Source organism: Rhineura floridana, chromosome 1 (assembly GCF_030035675.1).
Source record: "Rhineura floridana isolate rRhiFlo1 chromosome 1, rRhiFlo1.hap2, whole genome shotgun sequence".
Lineage (NCBI taxonomy): Eukaryota > Metazoa > Chordata > Lepidosauria > Squamata > Rhineuridae > Rhineura > Rhineura floridana.
Window position 1 is genome coordinate 145,978,141 of NC_084480.1, and position 21,519 is coordinate 145,999,659.

General features: G+C 41.2%; 1 protein-coding gene across 1 annotated transcript in view; it reads right to left on the reverse strand.

Moving 5' to 3' along the window:
• The window catches only part of TNKS (tankyrase), a 159,671-nt gene that overhangs the window by 11,946 nt on the left and 126,206 nt on the right, over positions 1-21,519 (reverse strand). The window contains exons 17-26 of the mRNA XM_061635335.1: positions 19,827-19,906; positions 13,837-13,982; positions 11,764-11,929; positions 7,598-7,817; positions 7,284-7,393; positions 6,333-6,521; positions 5,262-5,499; positions 4,666-4,748; positions 2,190-2,310; positions 1,430-1,527 (exon numbers count right to left, since the gene is read on the reverse strand). Of these exons, the coding sequence (XP_061491319.1) occupies positions 1,430-1,527; positions 2,190-2,310; positions 4,666-4,748; positions 5,262-5,499; positions 6,333-6,521; positions 7,284-7,393; positions 7,598-7,817; positions 11,764-11,929; positions 13,837-13,982; positions 19,827-19,906 (1,451 nt within the window). The remainder of the gene's footprint in view (positions 1-1,429; positions 1,528-2,189; positions 2,311-4,665; positions 4,749-5,261; positions 5,500-6,332; positions 6,522-7,283; positions 7,394-7,597; positions 7,818-11,763; positions 11,930-13,836; positions 13,983-19,826; positions 19,907-21,519) is intronic.

Sequence of the window (21,519 nt, forward strand, 5' to 3'; positions counted from 1 at the left end):
CTGCTCTCAACAAGGCTCAATAACTCATGGGGCTGTAAGGAGGCTTGAGCAGATCAGCACAACAGATGAAGCGGTATTGTTTACCTTTGATGAATGAGAACTCAGACACTTGCACTGAGGTGTGAACCCTGTGAAGCCCATCAGGCTTCCCACTATGTGTTCCCCTGTCATCTTGTTGAGAGCAAGCAGTGGTTTTTAACCAATGAAGGAGTTCTTTCTTCTTCACATCTAACCACCTAGTGGCAAAGTTCCTGAAATAAAAACGCTACCATCTCTCAGTGGGAGCAGTGCTTCACTGCAGACTTACTTCTCCCAAGGCTGGCACAGCCCACCAGATTTTAAATGCATACCATATATGGTTAGCATACAAACATCCTAAACATTCTGGCCCGATGCAAAGTAAATGTTACATCAGGGGTAGCCAGCGTGATGCCCTCCAGATGTTGTTGGACTCCAACGTCCATCAGCCAGCACAGCTAGTAGTCAGGGATGACGGGACCTGTACTCTAACAACACCTGGAGGCATCATGTTGGCTGTCCCTGCATTACAAGGTGGTAGAACACCTTCAGGGTAGATTTGGGGCAGATGAGAGATGCTTAACCTTTTCCCTGCCTGTCATTTTCCTTATCCAAACGGTTTCAAAACATTTTTTTTAAAAACAAAACAAGAAGTTATACAGTAGCCTTAGTGTTCTGGGTTTTTAAAACATAGACATAGTAATTAGGAAGAGACTCATTTTATCTCTAGACAGTGAGAAACAGAACACATTCAACATAGGCCTAAGTCACAACGAAGTATAAGTATGCAAGTTTTCAAAACAGAGATACAACATTAACCCTTGCCCTTCTTGATTTATTAAAGCTTGCCAAGGGGTTTTTTGACTGAGTGGATCCAGGGTTTGGTCAACACATCATTGTGGGAAGGAGTGGTTCCAGTTGTCCTGAAAGAGGTGGTGATCCGACCGCTCCTGAAAAAGCCCACCCTGGACCCATTGGTTTGTGACAACTACCGCCTGGTCGCAAATACCCCCCTTTTAGAGAAGGTCATTGAGAGGGTTGTGGCACAGCAATTACAAGTACTCCTGGCTGAAACAGATTATCTTGACCCATTCCAGTCTGGGTTCAGGCCTGGTTATGGGACTGAATCTGCCTTGGTTGCCCTGATGACCTTTATCAGGAGAAGCCTCTCCCCTTCCCACCCCTCCTTTTATGCCTTAGAGGCCTGCCACCTGCCAGCAACTTCTGCAGCCCAGTGAGCACAGCCGATGGCAGTGGCAGGAACTTCCTGGGCACCCTGAAGGGCCAAGTCAGGCCGAAGGGAAGGGACCCAGCTGAGACTCGCCTCTCGAAAAACTTAACGGGATGGCAACGCCATGACTAATACACCACTGAATGAGTCAGTCCCAAATGTCTTTACAGATATAATCACCTCTTCTTCTACAGATTGATATTCTTTGTCATCAGGAGCAAGATCTATAAGAATAGTTCCCTGGGTGACACAGTGAAAAGCCAAATAAGGATTGGTGCCTGAAAAAGAAAACATACACAAACAATAAGATCTATATGTGCACATATGTGCATCGAAGTACTAAATAACTGCAGCATTCAAGAGTAGATCAAATCAGCTGAGACTTCTAAAATTCTTAATTGCAATACAGTTTCTACTAGCAATTTAAACTCTAAGGCCCTCAATTCTCTGTCCACAGACACTGCACAAGACCATGGCCAAGTGCACATAACATGCTGATTCTCGAAGAGAAAGGGTCTCAGAAACAGGTTGGAATGGTGGCTCTTTACGATTGGGAGCACAGCAAAAACTGCATTTGGGAAGGACGATGGTGACATGTAGGGAAGAACTGGTGACATGTGAAGCACCAACACTGGGGCAAGAGTATTAGCTAGATTTTGTGTGTGAGATTAGGGCAATGACTTTGGATGTGCAGAAAAAAACCTCTCTCATTTCATTCGTAGTTATAAAAGAAGTCTTGTATTTTGTTGCTGTACTATACCCTGAGGTTCTCACATACACCAGGCTATGAAAAATGAACTTAAATAAATAATCAACAAGTTGCCTAAATCATCCATTTCCCAACCTTCCTGAAAGATTTCTATAACATGTAAAGGAGGGATTTACTGTTTACAGACAAAGCTCAGACTGATTTCAATGCAGGATGCATTATCAGACTCACCTTGCTGCCCACCTAGAAGTCTTTCTACGCCTTTTATTAACTTATGACGATGCCCATAAGCATTGATGCCAATTTCTTTCAACTCTTCATGTCCCATGTCTGCCAGTACATCCAAAGTAATCTGAGTAGCAGAAACACAACAAAAATGAGTAGGTATGCTACAGTAGGACAGGGATGTATCTTTTTTAGGCAAATCAATGGCAGCATACTACTCTAACAACTAACAGTTACTTTCAGCTGTGAAAATCAAATAAAGTGCTATTATTTATGTAGTGGGATATATACCTTAGGTCCATAAAGGTTAACTTTAAAAAATCTTGCAGAAGTATTATGCCATTCAGTTACTTCATTCATGCTAATTCACTTTTCTCATACAATCAACACAGATAATAGTTTTATCATTTTATTTTTAGAACGCTGAGAGCCCCTTAAGTTTACTTGAACTAACTCATTTTCTGAAATCTTATGTGAACAATGGTCAGAAAATTAGCAAGGCAAGCCACAAATTACATGTAAATAATCAGATGCTGGTCAAAAACATGAACTGTCATCGAAGACTGCTCCTGAAGCTCTATCAAAGAGTAGCCTCAGACTCAGAGTTCTGTGAAATCTAAATCCACAAAACCTTATGCCATAAAAAAAAAGTCTTTCAGACACCATAAGAACCTGTTGTTTTAATACAGAGAGTTAACTCTTCATAGTTCTAATGTCCAATTACAAATAAATCTAAATTCTGCAAAATAAATTTGGAATGTTTCCTTAGTTTGTACAGTTGTTTCAGACAACAAAATCTGGATTTAATTAAGGACTATCAAACACAAGGTCTCTGGGCCTTATTTGGTATTTTAGAATTGCCCAATACATTCTATCCAAATTATGGAACCAGTTTAAGCAACAATGGATGCTTCTATAACCACTGTGTTAACCATTTTTTGAGAGACAGAATATTTGCTCTTGTGGCCCCAAAGACAAAACCAAGGCAAGGGTATATATAACAGCTTTTTGTAATTGTATTATAATATACATTTTGAATAAAAGTACATTTAAGGACAGGGCTGCAGGTGGGAAAATCCAATTTTAACAACAATAATAACAGCAGCAACATTTTACTTGCATGTACCAGGGCTCTGATTTATCCCTACTGAAATGAATTAGAACGTGCATCTATCTAAGCTTACTGGGCTCCATACTATCCATATAAGCTTCTTAAAACAGGATACAGAAAATATCTTAGCATTTTGCTTGTTAACATATATTCCATCTGGCATGTGTCTGTGTGATTATACAACTTCAAGAGCACTGGCGTATATTTTTACCGTAGACATTTAATTCAGCTCCAAGCTGGGTTTACCTTGACAAAGGAGTTAATACTCTCATAATGCAAACTTACAACACCAATTTCTTATTTGCAAAGTTCTTTTTAAAATGAAAACTGTATTAGGCTATCGAGGCACAGTGGATCTCATTACAATGAAACTTGTATTTCACCTAGGCATTATTTGGTTTCTGTTTTGTTTTCTCATGCTATGAGCCCAATATTTCACCTATGCTTATCTTTTCATCTCCAGGGTTTCCTGATAGTCCAGTGGGGAGTGTCTAATTGGTGGGTTGTGTCTTTTCTCAGTCACAAGTCACAGATTTGTTGGCCCCTAACACAACAAATAAATACTCTGCTCTGCTGTGCTAGAAATTCTTAGTTGCTCAGCACTCACAGCTCTCTCTAAGTGCTTTTTTGGAGCTGGAATATGGCCAAGATAAAAATCAGAATTTTTGTTAAAAAAACACTCCAATCGTTTCTGGTATGTGATGAAAATAAAAGTATCTTTTCAATGTTAAACTTAGATAATTATGAAGTCAATCATATTTTATTTACAAGTAGGCCTTTAAGAGGGTCCACTGGATCCCAACCATAGACTCATACTATCAAACAAATGATGTACAAGTGTTAAATTATTTTATTATAGACCTCTCTCCTCCATCAAAGGCTGGAAGAAAAGGTAGGCATTCAAATGGGAAGACACTGACTTTTAAAAAAAAATAGTCATTCTTTCTTGTTCTTATATCAACATTAAGTAAGGCAAATTAAGTTAGGCAGACTAATAGAAATGATAGGAAGCTATGTTGTCTTGTGCTATACAGAAACAGCAGATTATTGCTCCCACCGTATAATATCCCATTCCGTATTAAAGCTTGAAAGAGCATTTAAATTACAGCAACTTATACAAAACCCAATGGCTGAGACTGAATGAGCTGCTCTTTCACAGATTTTGCACGATGCCTCAATGTGGAAAGCATTTGCCATACAGCATGTGGGGGTGCTGCTTGAGAAATTAAAGCCCAAACAAAGCCCCTTGGACACACAAAACAAGCTGCGCAGTTCTTCAGATCCTAGCCAATGCGTCTTACCATTCCAGGTGCATTCTACAATTTAAAAACATACAGAAGTGCAACACAGCTTGGGAACGAACAGTCTTACCTGTTCTGTTTCAAAAATATCCCGAAGATGTTCCAGACCAAGACTCTTTAGGAACTGACTGATGTTCATGTCAAGTCCAACAACTACAATAAGAGACACATCAGTGTATTCTTCACACTAAGCAACTGATTCTTTTATATGGAAATTCTGCACTTTCAATGCTCCCTGTGTTCTGTATTGTTACATCACTCACACAAGCAGGCCACTCACAATTATTAGCAGTTAAAATACACACACAACACGTTAACAATCCTTTGATAACAATCATATTTTTTAAAGTCTTGCAACTTTGGCTACATTTTCATGTATCCCTTTATTCCAATCAAGGCTCCTATATAAGAAGCAAACAAAACACATCTTTCATTAACTTAAAATTCAAAAACCAGGAAATAATGAATTAAAACAAGTCAGGAAGACTAGTGGAAAAAGGGAAATTCAATTCTCTTTCAGAACAACATAAGAGGTTACAATAGTTGCAGTGCAATCCTATACATATTTACTCAGAAGCAAGTCCCACTAAGTACTAGGCAGCTTACTCCCTAGTCAGTATGTTTAGGATTGCAGCCTGAGTATTTTGACACAGTCAGCAAAATTACCTTCTCCTTCCTTCCTTTCTGTTCCTGTTGCTCCGTCACCAGCATTGGATGCCCCTCCTACCGCAATTTCTGCCAAAGGTCCTGCAAGATTATCTATGCTGCTGGCAGCAGAGAGACAGGATGGAGTTGATGCTGGTGAAATGATAGAGGCACTAACTACAGTAGCTTGAGGTTTAAAGCAGGTTGGCAGGGCCTCTGGAGGCATTGCGTCAATCAGCAAGGCTCGAATATCATCAGCCTGATAACAAGAAAATAACTTTTAAAAAATCAAAATCTTATTGAAGAATATGTACCTTGATTAGATCATTTTGACTCTTAATTTTCAAAATTATTTTTTAAAACTACTATCTACCTGTGAATGTTCGATACAACCAACCTTTGACACCAAATATGGAAGCATTAGGACCCAGTTTTGAAGCGATCAGAAAGAGATTACAAGATTAAAAAACAAAACAAACATGCCTTTCATTATATTTCTATTTCCGCATATGTTCCTCTAATTTGCCTTGGTTCCTCCAGAAGAAAAAGATCCTTAGGTTATTTTCACACATGCCAACATTTCAGGGGCTGCTAGGTGGTTTTTAAAGCAGAAGATAAAAGTTCAAGTAATAGGATCAAAATCTAATTTAAGGAGGAAAGCAACTGTTCAGTAGTAACCAAATGAATATTACTCTCATCATGATTTTGCCTGGATGTGATGGGTTCACAGCAAAGATGTACAATTTGTGCAAGGTAGTAAAATGACTTCATAGTTCTGCCCTTATGGGGCAAGATCATTCCGATAGGACATTCGATATGGTGTAATTAATCACGTACTGTATTTGGACTGGCGAGAACTGGGCTCAAGTTCAGTTCTGAAGCTCATGTGGGCCAGTTGCATACTTTCAAACTACCTAACCTCACAAGTTGTTTGAGGAGATAAAATCAGACTAACCTTACATATGCCACCCTGAGCTCCTTCGAGAAAAGTCACAATATAAATGTGGCTGATTAAATAAATAATGTGGCATCACACTAGTTAGTGGACTGGAGCATAGAAATAATTGCTGCTTCTTTTCAAAAGGAACTTACTGTAGCCAGATCCAACGGTGTTTGGCCTTCTTGGTTTTTCATTGTTGGATCTGCTCCATGAGCTAGAAGTAGAGCACAGAGCTGTGTTCTTCCTTTTTGTGCTGCTTCATGCAATGGTGTAAATGCCCATTTATCCGTAGCATTTACACAGGTATTGTATTTAATCAACAAAGCTGCTATATCCACATGCTGGGGAGGTGAAGGGGAAAAAAAAAGAGTACAGTAGCAAATATTTCCATAAAGGAAGTGCAAGAGCAAAAATTCTTAAATGATGTGTTATGTCTCTAGAACTCCCAGCATGAATGGATGTAGTTAGTGTTGGAAATTCATTAACACACTTGCAGTGTCTGTCAGTCTTTCTATGCGTAGATATGCATGCTAGGTAGGACTAGATTAGCCAGTATGCAAAGTATATGGAAGCTCCTAGTGTACCTCAATTACCCGGAGTTTCCCTAAAGTGAGCATTATTAGCTGTAATCAATAAGCAAGCCTTTCCCAATTTCTACATGGGAAGGTGGGAACAGAAAAAACTGAAAAAGGCTTGCTTATTGATTGCAGACACGAAATAAAGGGAATAGGATATGGTAGAACCTAGGAGCTTGTCTTCCCCTTATCATTTGATCTGGGTTTCACCAAAGTTTACAGGTAAATACTGACAGCTATTTCCCATTTGACAGACATTCCAATTTACAGGGAAAACTGCAGTAATCAGAAGCTGTAGATGTACATCATACCTATATGAATTTCAGCAAGCTTTTGTAGATTATTGCTCTTAAGTTGATTTTATGCTGCTACTGCCTTTTGCTGTTTTAGTTTGTATTTCATCAAGGAGTTATTGCTATTTTTATGTATTGTTTTACTGTTGGCATTGTAAGCTACCTTGATTATTCTATTCTACAGAACAGTAGAATACAAATCTTGAAAATAAATACATTAATAAAGAATGCTTACCCCATAGGATGCTGCATTATGTAGAGGAATTAATCCTCCTTTGTCTTGAGCATTGACATCAGCACCATGCTCCAGCAGATATTCAGCAACTTCCAAATTATTGTATCCAGCTATATGAAGAAAAACAAAGTATCAACAAAAATAAACAGAAAATTCAGCTGTTAAAACAGAGTAGCTTATATTTTTGACAAAGAATCTGTCATTTCCTACTGCATTTATATTTGATTCTTTAAACAGCTTGGACTGTTTCCAAGACATTTTTTATGAATAAATTACATGACTGTGTAATAAAGAAAGCCTGATAGCCCGCTTACCAGCAAGATGCAGCGGGGTTGAGTTTCGTCCCTGGGTATCTCGGCAATTGATGTTTTCTGGAGAACACAATTTCTGAACTCGGGCCAGGCAGCCCTTTTTGGCAGCATCCAGCAAGGCAGCATCACCTCGCAGCAGGTCCTGTATATCTGTGTCTCCCTCTTTCACAAGGTCTAGAGGTGTGTTGCCATCTCTGTTCTTTTTTGTTGGATCTGCTCCATGCTACAAACAACATTTCTACTGTTTACTAGCAGAAATAAAAGGCAGGATGGCTGAGATACTCTCTACTTCTCTCTCCCTGCAAGACCCCAAAACAGAAGAGTATACGCTGTTTACATTTTAATTTTTATATATAAATAAAATGGAAATGGGTCCATTCAGAGTAAGACTAATGGTGGCTATCACCTTAATATGGTATCTGAAGCAATGCAATACCAAAAGAAAGAATACTGTATGAAAACCTCAAAAACTAAAATTCAATTCCACTGCTGTCAGTCTTCTCTCCTCAATATACCCTCTTACAAACACAAATATCCTTTGTTGCAAGACTTGAGCCTTGACTTTCTTGTGTTTTATCACAGCACAAGCCAAGAAAATCTCCTTTAAATACAGTACTTAAACAGTGAGATTCCTATTCGTTGAAATGTGCTCACCAAAAAAGAACTAAATTTGCTTTCTCCTGTTTAATCCGTTTACTTGTTTTACATCTTTGAACCTGATTAAATAGCTCATTAGTATGAAAATGAATTGGCCCTGTTTCAGCTCCAGTAATACTTTATTGAATGTGATTAGCCACTCCAAATGAGGGTGTGCATCAACATCCACACAAAATGCCCAACTGGGAGAGCATTTGATGCCAACAACACCCTGATCATTCTTTCACAAAACACTCTTGCAATACGTCCAGCAATAGTAATCCGCAATCATCTTTATGGTGATCTGATTCCCCAATTCCCCAATGTCTTCCTATATTGCTTCTTGCCTACTCACAGGGAGAACTACAAATTAAGATACCACCTTGTTCCCCATGCTGTTTAACATCTATATGAAGCCCTTGGGAGCGGTCATCAGATTTGGGATGAGGTGTCAGCAGTACGTTGATGATACCCAGCTCTACTTCTCTGTAACATCTGACTCAGGAGAGGCCGTGCAAGCCCTGGACCGCTGCCTGGACTCGGTGGTGGGCTGGATGAGGGCCAATAAACTGAGTCTGAATCCTAGCAAGACAGAGGCACTGTGCGTTGGTGGTTCCAGAGTTTAAATAATTGGTCAGTTGCCTGCTTTGGATGGGGTCGTACTCCCTCTGAAAGACCAGGTCTGAAGTCTGGGGTGCTCCTAGATCCATCTTTGTCACTAGAAGCCCAGATGACCTCAGTGGCTAGGAGTGCCTTTTACCAGCTTTGGCTGGTAAGACAGCTGCAGCCATTTCTGGATTGGGATAGCCTAACCACTGTTGTCCACGCACTGGTAATCTCCAGGCTGGATTACTTTAAATGAGCTCTATGTTGGGCAGCAATTGAGGTTGGTCCGGAAGCTGTAGCTGGTGCAAAATGCGGCAGCGAGACTGCTCACTGGGGCAGAGTATTGCCAACATGTCACCTCACTGCTGAAAGAATTGCACTGGCTGCCCATTTGCTACTGGGCTAAGTTCATGGTTCTAGTTTTGGTGTACAAAGCCCTATATAGCTTGTGACCAGGATACCTGAAAGACCGTCTTATCCCTTATATACCCAGTCAATCACTACACTCTGCAGGTGAGGTCCTCGTGCAGATACCATCTTATCAGGAAGCCCATTCTGCACAACATAGGAAACGGACCTTTAGTGTGGCGGCACCTACCCTGTGGAACTCCCTACCCTTAAATATTAGGCAGGTGCCATCTCTGCTATCTTTTCGGTGCCTACTGGAGACCTTCCTCTTTCAGCAAGCCTTTTAAGTTGAGACCTTATCCCAGTCTGCTTCTGTGCTGGAATTGTTTTTTAATATGTTTTATATCTTTTTTAAAAAAAAAACCCAATATGTTTGTTAACCTTTTTTTAAGATGTCTTCAAAGCTTTTTAAAAATATGTTTTTAAAGCTGTTTTGTTTTAAAGTCTGGGCGCCTGCTGGAAGAGTGGGATATAAATCAAATAATAAAATAAATAATAATAAAATAAATAAACCAACTCCTCTGTCAGAACAGGCCAGAGTAACTGGGAGGAAGTCAAGGCAAGAAAACAGAAAAATCAGGGAGGAAAAAACGCCTGAAGGTCAGGAACTTTCCCTGAATCTGTTCCTAGAGTAAGCAGGACAGAAGACTGGGAAGGGTGCTCTCTCCCATGCAAGGTACATTACATAGCCCTGCCTTCTGCAGTGAGCAGGAGGTGCAATCCAAACAAGGATATCCTCCTCCACTGTAGAAAAACAGAATTATGTTGTGTGTCCAGATAAACATCTGCATCAACTGCACACAGGTATCTCCCCCTTGTTGGATCAAGATGAGTATCTCAAATAAATCCTTTGTTTCACATATAACACCACTGCCCTCTTGCTGAGGAAAAAAAACATAGAAAGGGCTGTTAGTGCCCTCCTTATAAACTTCCTAGAAGCATACAGATGGCCACTGCTGGAATCAAAATGATGAACTAGATTAAATTGTTCTAATCTTTTACATTCATGTGAACAGTTTAATATTCAATGCAGAGAATGCAGCAAACATAGAACCTACCCTCTGCACCTCTCCAAAGGACTAGGACAGGCTTCAGATACCTTCTCTCATCAGATACCTTCTCTCAAAATGTTCTTATGTCCAATCTTGGCTGAGAGACAAGTGACTGGTAACTGGTGAACTTGCGCGTGCTCATTTAAATACACTGAAGCCAAAGTTGTGGCAGTAAGTTACCCCAGGAGGGAAGTTCTGGTCTTTTGTCGACTCTGGGGCAAGTTTTGACTCAAAGCGTATATTCTTATAATTATAAAGAGCATGCAGTTTCCTTTAAGCCCAGAGGCAAACCTATGCAATATTAGTAAGGACCTCAACTTATCTTCACCATGGTGGCAATCTAAGTGATACATACAGTGGCAATCATAGGATCTTTCTAATATTGTCATATAAAAGAGGGAAGAAGAGAAATCTACAACTAAATTATAGCAGTAACTACTTCTGCCGTAGCATAAGCACAAACGGCAACTTACAACATTCAGAGCCCTGTCTCTCTAATCCCAAACTGATTTACTTTTTTTGGGTAAACTTTTTATTATTTTGTGTACCGCTCTATCCATCAAAGACAGCAATCAATTACTCATCATAAATCTGATACAAATGAAAAGTAATAGAGTCGTGAACATGTACATGAGCATGTAACAACAAAAAGAGAAAACTGCAACCAAATCTTTAGGCTTGTACCCCTCAAGAGAACGAGTGAAGAAAATAAGAAAGAGAACCACTATTTATCAAACTGTACACCAGGAAGAAAATGGCATAGGAAATAAAAATGTATACAGTTCCAATGTAGTGTCCATATTTGCTGCCATATCTGCTAAGCTTGCACAGGTGGTCTTCTTAGAAATGTGTCATTAGAGGTGAAACAGATTTACTTTTGATTGTTCTAATTGTTGCAACTTTCAGTAGACTGAAAGCAGAGTTCAGATTATTTTTCACAGAGATATTACCAATCTGAAGTACATCTGTCTTATAAATAATACAATTATTTTAATTATTTAATTGTATTTTTAAATTATTGTTTTAGTTTTTATTATGAATGGTATTAGTGTTACTGTCTAGACTCTAGAGGATTCCAGAGAAATACTGCAGATGTCACAGGTCCTACTAGACAAAGGCTATCTGGTAGAAGAAAATCCCAACGTCTAAAACTTCACAATCCATAGTTTGGCAATGCCTTTATTATGACCAAAAAATATCACAAACTAGTAAGCAAGCTTTCGAATTCTCCAGAACTCGTCTGACTGACTGACTGACTGACTGACATGCACGCACGTTAAAGCCATGAGGTCTGCATTTAGACTCTGTCCCAGGGTACAGAATGAAGACTGAATTAGCCTATGTTAGGTGTTTGTAGGTATCAGATATCAGCAATGGCTGATTCCCATTTTTTAAAACATAAAGCCCGGCTGTCACTCAGATCTTTCTTGTGTTTTTAAAATTCTAAAGAAATGATAAGTTACGTACTTTCAAAAGGAGCTTGCAGATTTCATATTTTCCCTTTGCTGCTGCTTCATGTAGTGGAGTGAACTTCCACAGGTCTGCAACATTGACAGAAGCCCCATGTCTCACCAATAACTCTGCAACTTCGTAGTGTCCATATGAACAGGCATTATGCAGGGGTACTAAGCCACTAATCAAACAGAGGAACTTGTCAATTTTTTATATATCAGAATCTAAAAGTAAGAATTGTAGTCATCCAAGATAAATTAGCATCCTTCTTTTCCAAATGATATTAACTATCTCTCTACAAGTGATAGACCTCCAAGCCTTAAAATTTATATGCATTTAGTTAGTACCATGTTCCAGTGAGTACTCTGAAGAGATAAACTAGAAACAGTAAACATTTGTAATAAGCACAAATACTACCGTGGTTGTGATGGTGACAAGAGGTGGCTTTATTTTTCTGTTCCAATGCATCTGCCAGTGTTATCCAATGGACCTGTTCTAGGTGATGAATGATTTGTTAAGCCTAAACCCTGCCTACCTTCAGATCTTTTACAGAGCACTGCTACTGAGTACCTTCTTACACAACAAACTTTACTTGGTTAGATTACATGAAAAAGAGCAATCATGGACAACCATCAAGTTAATGCTCTTTTGCAGCATTTTGTATTTTGTACTCTGTATCTCTAAAAACAGATTGTTCTGTGAGAAACCACTGAAGTATGCTAGACACAGTGCAGATAAAATCACTTCCATGCATTCCAGCTTAGACTTCTCTCTCACAAGGTAATAGGCCACATCTGGACTGAAACTCCTCAGACTGCAGTTTGGTGCTCATATGACTGACCATACAAAAAAATCCCTAAACACAGAAACTACGTATCAAGAAGAAGGGGCTTGTATGAATTTTTTACATGAGGAAAAATTCTATCCTGTGAGGTGTTGTCTATAGTCTGAAGCCCAGATATAGGTTTACCACTTTAGTGGAAACTAAGCTTTAGAAACTACAGTTAAAGCGGAATCCAAGCCAAGTGTCAATTACAGCTCTTGTTGCATTTGCCTGAACTATGTTTGGACTTCTTTCCTTCCGATATTCTGTGAAAAAGACAAAACCATGCAGCTACTGGCTCCCGGTCAATCCTAGTTGATAAACATGAGAGGAAGCAGCTCAGGTCATTTTTGGGAGGAAGAGTCAATGTTTCATTGCAGAAATGGGAAATATTCATCTTTGCATGTAAGACGGCTATCCAAGTCCTCCAAAAAAAGTAATCACAACACTTACTTCCATTAATGACCTGTTTTTCACCTTCCCTTTGAGGAAAAGTGATGGAATATGTGGTTGCAGTACAGCTCCAGACATCCCTGTTTTGTTTTTTAAAGATTTTAATTCAAGCCAGTAGAGCTTGAACATGAGATAGACTGCCCTGGAGGCAATCTTTATGTGAAAGTCAACAACGTGGAACACACAACCCTGGAATCTCAGCAGCTTTTGTGGCAGTTGCCTTATGCTACTGAGCTGCTTGTAACATTTGGCAGGGATGGGCAGCAGCAGCACCTTTTGTTGTTGTTATGTGCCTTCAAGTTGATTACAACTTATGGCGACCCTATGAATCAGCAACCTCCAATAACATCTGTTATAAAGCAGTACCTTAAACTGGCTCAATTCCTGAAAGTTGCTATGGTGAGCTGCTCCTCAAAAGCTAGGACAATACTGCAGGAAATCTATTTAATCTCTCTTGCTTTTTAATGTTTATGGGAAGTCAGTGGGAGAATGTTGCCCCAAATTTTGAAGTCATACTATTCGAATGTTGACGACATCCATTCCACCCCACCCCACCCCGTGAGGTCCAGGAGCAGCGATCTTCATTCAAAAAATAGCATCTGGCAGTAGTGGATGGAGCCAACAGGTTGAAATTGATTAAATTTGAGTTTGCCTTTGATGACTGCGAGAACTGCAGCATAAAATAGGACGTTTGGACTGTGGCCATACAGTTGACGAATAAGATACTGAAAAGTACAGAAGCAAAAGGACTTGGAAAGTAGGAAGCCATTCCATTAACATACAAAACTGTAAAATGAAGAATCCCAGTTTACCCTTTATCCTTCGCATGCACATCTGCTCCATGATGAAGCAAGTACTCCACTACTGATACTCGGTTATAACCTGCAGCGAAGTGCAACGGAGTTGAATGACGCCCCTCCAAATCCCTGCAGTTCACATTCTGAGGACTGCAAAGTTGCTGTAGGAAAAAATTGCAAAAGAAAAACATCCATAATGACAGAAGGTCTTTTCAAGCAGTTGCCATCTACCCCAAGTGTAAAAGAGAGAGAGATGCTTCACAACCCCCAACAGTATTTTTAGCTTCAAAGCCTAGCACCATGTCCCGCTTTATAGAGGAAAATTCTTGAGGTTTTTAAAATTTTTAAACCATAAAGTGAACACCAATACAAACAGTATTTGAGTAAAAGGCAGGGTTCGAAAAAGTCTGTACCACAGGAGAGTATCTCTGTAAATACTGTTAATTTCCACGAAGGTATTCAAATACATGTACCAGTTGCTCTCTTAGGGTTGTATCCAATGAAGTCATCCTGTTAGTGCAAGGATGTGCAATGGAACTAGGCGAAAGGCCTATCATCAGCTGCAAGTGAACTACCCCACGTTGTGGGCAAGAGAGATGCGGACTACTTTTTACTTTTATTTTTATTTTTATTTTATTTTAATTTATTTTAATTTAATTATTAATTTATTTTTTATTATTTATTGTTACTTAGGGACGGAAGGCCTGCCTGTTGGCGAATAGGAGGGAGCTATGTGCAGACCGGAGGGGGATAATATGGGGAGGGTGGGGAGCCACAATATCCACAGGCTAGGCGGCAGATTCTGGAGAGGCGCAGGTAACAGGCCAAGCCGGCATCGGGGAACCAGGGATAGATGCTTAATATCCATCCCTTGTTCCGGGCCTGTTTACCACCAGAAGATAACTGGGGCAGGCAGAACTCCATCCAATCTTTGATTGCTGTTGTGCAACGCCAGTTCTGTGGTACAGAAAACATCACTCATCCATGATATGATCATGGATGAGGACGCAGACCTGGTGTGTATTACGGAGACCTGGCTGGATGAGGCCTCGGCTCCTATACTTGAGGCCATGTGTCCGGCCGGTTTCCGATATGCACAGCAGCCGAGGATTGGTAGGCGGGGAGTGGGAGTGGCAGTCATCTATCGGGAATCTTCGTGTTTCGCCAGACCCCCTCTCCACGAGACCAAGTTTGTCGATTGCATGTACTGGAGGTTGGGCCCAAAGGGCAGTTTAGGGATTCTACTTGTGTACCGCCCACCCCGCTGCACAGCAGAATCCCTGACTGAGGTGCTCGAGGTGGTCTTGGGCATGCGGTTGCTCTCCCCCAATCTTGTGGTGATGGGGGATTTCAACATACACGCCGAGGCTGTCCTCACAGGAGCCCCTCGGGATTTCATGGAAACCGTGACTTCTTGGGATCTGCACCTTAGTAATATAGGGCCTGCCCATGTAGCCGGTCATGCTCTCGACCTTGTGTTTGTCTCGAGAGGGGAGGAAAGTGCTCTGAGAATGGGGGCATCTTCTTCTAACCCCGTGTCATGGTCAGATCACTATCTGGTGAATATAGATCTCTCGATGCCGCACGCCCTCCGCAGGGGACAAGGACCTATTAGGATGGTCCGCCCCAGACGCCTGATGGAGCCCAAAGGATTCCTGAATGCGCTGGGTGATATGTAGCTGACTGAAGGGTGCCCGGTCGAATCCCTGGTGATGGAGTGGAATAAGGAGATCGCTAGGGCAGTCGACCGGGTGGCTCCGAAACGTCCTCTCCCCCTGAATAGAACTCAGACAGCACCCTGGTATACGCCATGGTTGCGGGGTCTGAGACAGGAGGTGAGATGACTTGAGCGCCGGTGGCGGAAATTTCACACTGAAGACGATTAGACACGGGTTAGAGCAGCAATAGCTGCCTACCAGGTGGCAACAAAGGCAGCAAAGAAATTTCTTTGCTGCCTCTATTGCATCGGCAGAGTGTTGTCCCAGGAGACTGTTCCAAGTGGTCTGAAGCCTGGTCAGTCCAGTTGCTCAGGAACCCATGGAACATTCTAAAACCTCCTGTGATATTTTTGCTAAACACTTTGCCGATAAAATCGAGCGCCTGAAGAGCATGCTTCCACTCGCCGTGGAGACAGGAAGTGGGCCAGAGTCGGCCAGTTGCATGCCGGTCCATTGGGATCGGTTTCAGCCTCTTCTCTCTGAGGAAGTGGACAAGGTGCTCGGTACTGTGAAGCCAACCACCTGTCTGGTTGATCCTTGCCCTTCATGGCTCATTACGAGCTGTAAAGAGAGACTGAGCGAAGGGATCAAGGCGGTGGTGAATGCATCCTTGCAAGAGGGTGCAATGCCATCAGCCCTCAAGGAAGCGGTAATAAAGCCCATCCTAAAAAAACCGTCCTTGGATCCCCAAGAGCTAAACAACTTTCGCCCAGTCTCTAATTTACCATTCTTGGGCAAGGTGATTGAGCGGGTGGTGGCTGCACAGTTACAGACACATTTGGAGGAAACGGATTACTTAGATCCATTCCAATCGGGTTTCAGGACTGGTCATGGAACGGAAACAGCCTTGGTCGCTCTGGTAGATGATATGAGGAGGACATTGGATAGGGGTGAATACACCTTCCTTGTCCTCCTGGACCTCTCAGCGGCTTTCGATACCGTTGACCACGGTATCCTTTTAAATCGTCTAGAGGGATTGGGAATAGGAGGCACTGTCTTGCAGTGGTTCCGTTCCTATCTCTCAGATAGGCAGCAACGGGTGGCATTGGGAGATGAGGTTTCAGACCCTTGGCCTCTTCATTGTGGAGTGCCACAGCGCTCTATCCTCTCTCCCATGCTATTCAACATCTATGTGAAACCGCTGGGGGCTATCATCAGGAGTTTTGGGTTGCAGTGTCATCAGTATGCAGATGACACTCAGCTCTATCTCTCATTTAAGTCCTCACCAGAGTTGGCTGTGAACACCATGTCCAGGTGCCTGGAATCCGTAAGTGGATGGATGGGAGAGAATAGGCTGAAGCTGAACCCCGATAAGACTGAGGTGTTACTCGTGGGAGATAAAAGGTTAGGAATCACTGACCTGGTGCTTAATGGGGTGAGTTCACCCCTGAAGGACCAGGTCCGCAGTCTTGAGGTCATTCTTGACTCCCAGCTGTCCATGGAGGCTCAGATTACAGCAGTGAGCCGGGCAGCTTGGTATCAATTACATCTGATACGGAGACTGCAACCCTACCTTCCTGTTCATCTGCTCCCCCAAGTGATACATGCCCTGGTCTCCTCTCGCTTAGACTACTGCAATGCACTCTACGTGGGGTTACCCTTGAAAACGGTCCGGAAATTACAGCTGGTACAGAATGCGGCGGCACGCTTGATTAAGCAGAGCCGTTGCTGGGATCATATCACCCCAGTGTTATTAGATCTTCATTGGCTACCAGTTGTCTACCAGGCCCAATTCAAGGTGTTGGTGTTGACCTTTAAAACCCTATACAGTTTCGGCCCAGTATATCTGAAGGAATGCCTCCAGAATCACCAATTGTGCCGCCTGACGAGATCAGCCTCGCAAGACCTTCTCTCGGTCCCACCGGTGAGAACAGCCAGGCTGGTGCGGACCAGAGAGAGGGCTTTTTCTGTTGTGGCCCCCACCCTCTGGAACTCCCTCCCTCTCGATCTCAGACATGCTCCCTCCCTGTCCAGCTTTCGCTGAGCCTTAAAGACCTGGCTGTTCAGGCAGGCCTACAAGATTGGGACAGATTAATTCCATGCTATATGAACTGAAGGATGGTTTTTAGTTTAAATTTGGTTGTGCTGATATATATATGTATTGTTTTTATTGCTGTTGTTCGTCGCCTCGAGTGTCCCTAACCCGGACAGATAGGCGGCTGAAAAATAAATTTTATTATTATTCTTCTTGTGCCTCCCAATCTGTTCTGGGGGTTCCCTTCAGCCTACAGATAAGACTGGGGGGGGTTGCATGGGGAAAGGAAATCCCACTGCTCAGGCAGAAGTCCTTGTGCTAATGGGATGACTTTGTTGGATACAACCCTGAGTATTCTCTGTGGCTGACAGGATTCAGAATGAAATGGAATCAGAAAACCTGTGGTTTAAACCAGTCCTTACACTACATTTGCTGACTTGTTACATACATGCCATTTGTCCTTACTGTTCTGTGAAAGGAGCCAGTATTACTTTATTAGGGTAATATACCACAGCATATATTTTGTCAGCAAATGAAAAAAGATCATACAATTTCTAATGGTCCTATCTTCCAAGTTTGCACAAGAGAACTATTTGTAACTTGTAGCCATACCAAGTACATTTAAAACCACACTGGGGTGACTACAATAATTACTTTCTTGGGTGAAGAGGACAAGGAATTCTGTCCTAAAGGCAGTGTTTATTCAGCCATTGTTTGCATCTATTACACTGCTCCAATGATTGAGAGGGGGCAGTGTCAACTGTTTAACAGTCCTATCCCATTGGTCGTATGTAGGCCCAAAACTATGGAAAACTTTATGTATTAGACAGACAGAAAGATCTCTCTATTTTAATGTGAGGATTTCACTCACTGCTGTGAGTTACACCCCAGCTGCAATGTATGCAGATAAAATCAACCACACAAACATACTGAGGTCTAAATGGCCCCCAAAATAACAAAAATACATTTAAACCAAAATAACAAAAATATATTTAAATAGACACTTTATGCTGATGCAATAGTTAAAGATAGGGGAGCGTTCCCCATTCAGCATTGTCTTATTTGCATCTCCAGGCAATTTTGAGTTGAAAGAAGAATGCATAGTTTCAGAAGTTCATGAGACCACGTAAGAATTAACACTGTGTATTATCATAGACCAGAGATGGGGAACCTATTGCCCTCCAGATATTCTTGGGCTCCACCTCCCATCAGCTCCAGCCACCATGGTCAAGGATGATAAATGTTGTAGTCCCAAAGCATCTGCAAGGTCACACATTTCCTGCCCATTACAGACCCCTGAGTAGTTACCCCTCTGTAGTTGTATTATTTACTAACACACACACACCGTTCACATTTCTTTACATTAAATCAGAGCAATTGCCAAATCTTATTTTTGAAGCAAAAAACCCCCTGAGTTAATTGAAGTCTATCTGACATTAATATCAGATTAATAAAACAATGTTTCAAGACCAGGAGATTAAATAACATTCCTGATGTATAACAGGTTGCAGTTCTTCACACCACACTACAGTGTCCATAACAATTACCTATAGTCTATTTACATTCATACTACAGTGTTTAGGAAGTAATATTACAAATATGTTTAACAGAGAAAAAGACTGCATCACTGCAAGAAACTTGTCCCCAAAGCTGAATGCTTCAGCATCAAATACTGTGAGCTGGGGTTCCTCCTCCCCCCTCTTCCTTCAGCACAGACATGAGGAGGAGATTGGGACATTCTACTTCTATATTTGATTAATGGCAGCTTGTCATTTCATCGGAGCCCAACAAACTGTGGTTAATCTTAACTATGGTTCATTTTAAAGAAACCAACTTCAAAACATGGATCATGAAATTGGCTTGTTTCAAACAAGCCACTGTTAAGATTTACAACATATCATAGTTAATATGTAATGCTAAACTAAAGTTAATAAAAAGTGGAAATTGGAGCTTCTGATCATCTCCTCCAGAGGGCTATGCCAGATGATGAGAGGGGAGATCAACTCTCATTGTGGCTTATTCCAGTCACCATAAACCATGGTTTATTACAACATCCAAGCTGGCCCTGTGAGTCACAGTGTTCTTACTCTTACTTCCTTGCTCTAATTTCAATTATAATAAATTTAATTCCACTAATACTAAAGAAGGCAAATGTACCTGCCCACCAGCCAGCGGCATTGTAATGCAGCCAAAGTGAAATCATCATGCACAAAAGGTAAGGGTGTACTTTCTCTTATCTTTCTAGGAAGAAAGCACAAGCAATGAAATAATACACAAGACATGCTGGATGGATGTTAATCGCTCCAACTTACCTTCACAGTTTCCAAGTCTCCAGCTTTAGAGGCTTCCAACAGTCTATAATCCACATCAGATGTGTGAACAGGGGTGCTCTCTACATGAGAGACAATAAACTTATAAACATCTTGAATTTATAGAAACAACATTTAAGTATTTAAGTTGCAAATATTGTTTTGTCTCTGTCAAGATAGGGATGTGCACGCCCCCACTGGTGGTGTAATGTTGTGATTTAAGAATGAACTACAAAACAGGGAATTCCCAGTTCAAATCTCACCTTCACCATGAGCAAAATGGATTATCTTAGACCAGCCATAATGTGTCAACTGCAGCCCCATACAAGGACTAGGGCCTACCATGGGGCTGGAACCACTCCCCTATGAGGGAAGATTACAACATTTGAGGTTTATAAGTTCAGGAAAAAAGCAAGTAATGGGGGGATATGTTAGATGTGATTTAATTATGCACAGTATGGAGAAAGTTGATATGAAAATTTTTTCCCCCTCTACAACTTGCTGTCATATAACGGAGCTGAATATTGGAAAATTCAGGATAGACAACAGGAAGTACTTCTTCACATAGAGCATTGTTAGGAATTTGCTCCTACAAGATGTTGTGACAGTCACCAACTTAAATAAGCCTACTAATGGCAACTAGCCATGATGCCTATGTACTACCTATCTTCAGTATTGGAGGTGGTATATGCCTCTGAATACCAGTTGCTGGGAAGCATAAGTGGGGACAGCACTGTTGCACTCATGTTCTGCTTTCAGGCTTTCCACCGGCATCTGGTTGGCCACCATGAGAACAGGATGCATCAGTAGATGGGTCCAAGGGAGCTGCTCTTATTTTCTTATATTGTTGTAAGGATTAGCAATAGTAAAGCATGTTATAATTTTTAATGTACTACACAAATGCTAAATATTACCAAATAATTTCATGGAGGTGACATAAGGAGAAATCCAATGGTGTCAGAATGGTCACCATTGGCATAATAGATTCCCCTTCTCCCCTGTAGCCCAAAAAATTGCTGTAGAGGGGCAATTTCAGGGGTGGGAGTGAAGGGCAGTAGAAAAGAGGAAATCTTATGGTGAGATCAGAGGTGGATGTCACACAAAGTCATGTGCTGTTCAGGATTTTAAAGATCTGGACAAAAAAGGTTAAATGGCTTTATGTGATCGAGTTGCACTTGTTATTACAACATATGATTTAAACATTTATATACTGATCTCAACAGCTGGACAAGAAGTGTATGTGCAACTAGTTGTTGCATGCATCATTCCCCTCTCTGATCCTCCAGCTAAGAATGCTTTTGTTCTTATAAAAACTAAAATCCCATGATTGGCTATTTGCATTTCCAGCTCCTACATTATCCCAGTTTCATATCTCCTCTTAGCCCATGTGATGTGCTCTTAGAATCCCCATTGCTTTTGAACATCAGAACAACTCTCAAAAATTCACCTAATGGCTTAACTAATTGGAAAAGTGCACGTTTGCCACTTGCCTAGCCCTAGGGCAAGTAGCTACAAGATGGAAAATTCAAAAGTAACTCAGTAAAGTAAATCATAAAGAGTTGGGGGGGGGAAGAATGAGTGGGTGAAGTATCAAAAGAGTTGACAGAATTAAAACAGAGGAAAGAGTTCATAGCGCTGAACTTACCTTATGTTATGTTGTTTTAGTGACTTTTGACACTCATTGAAAATATATTTA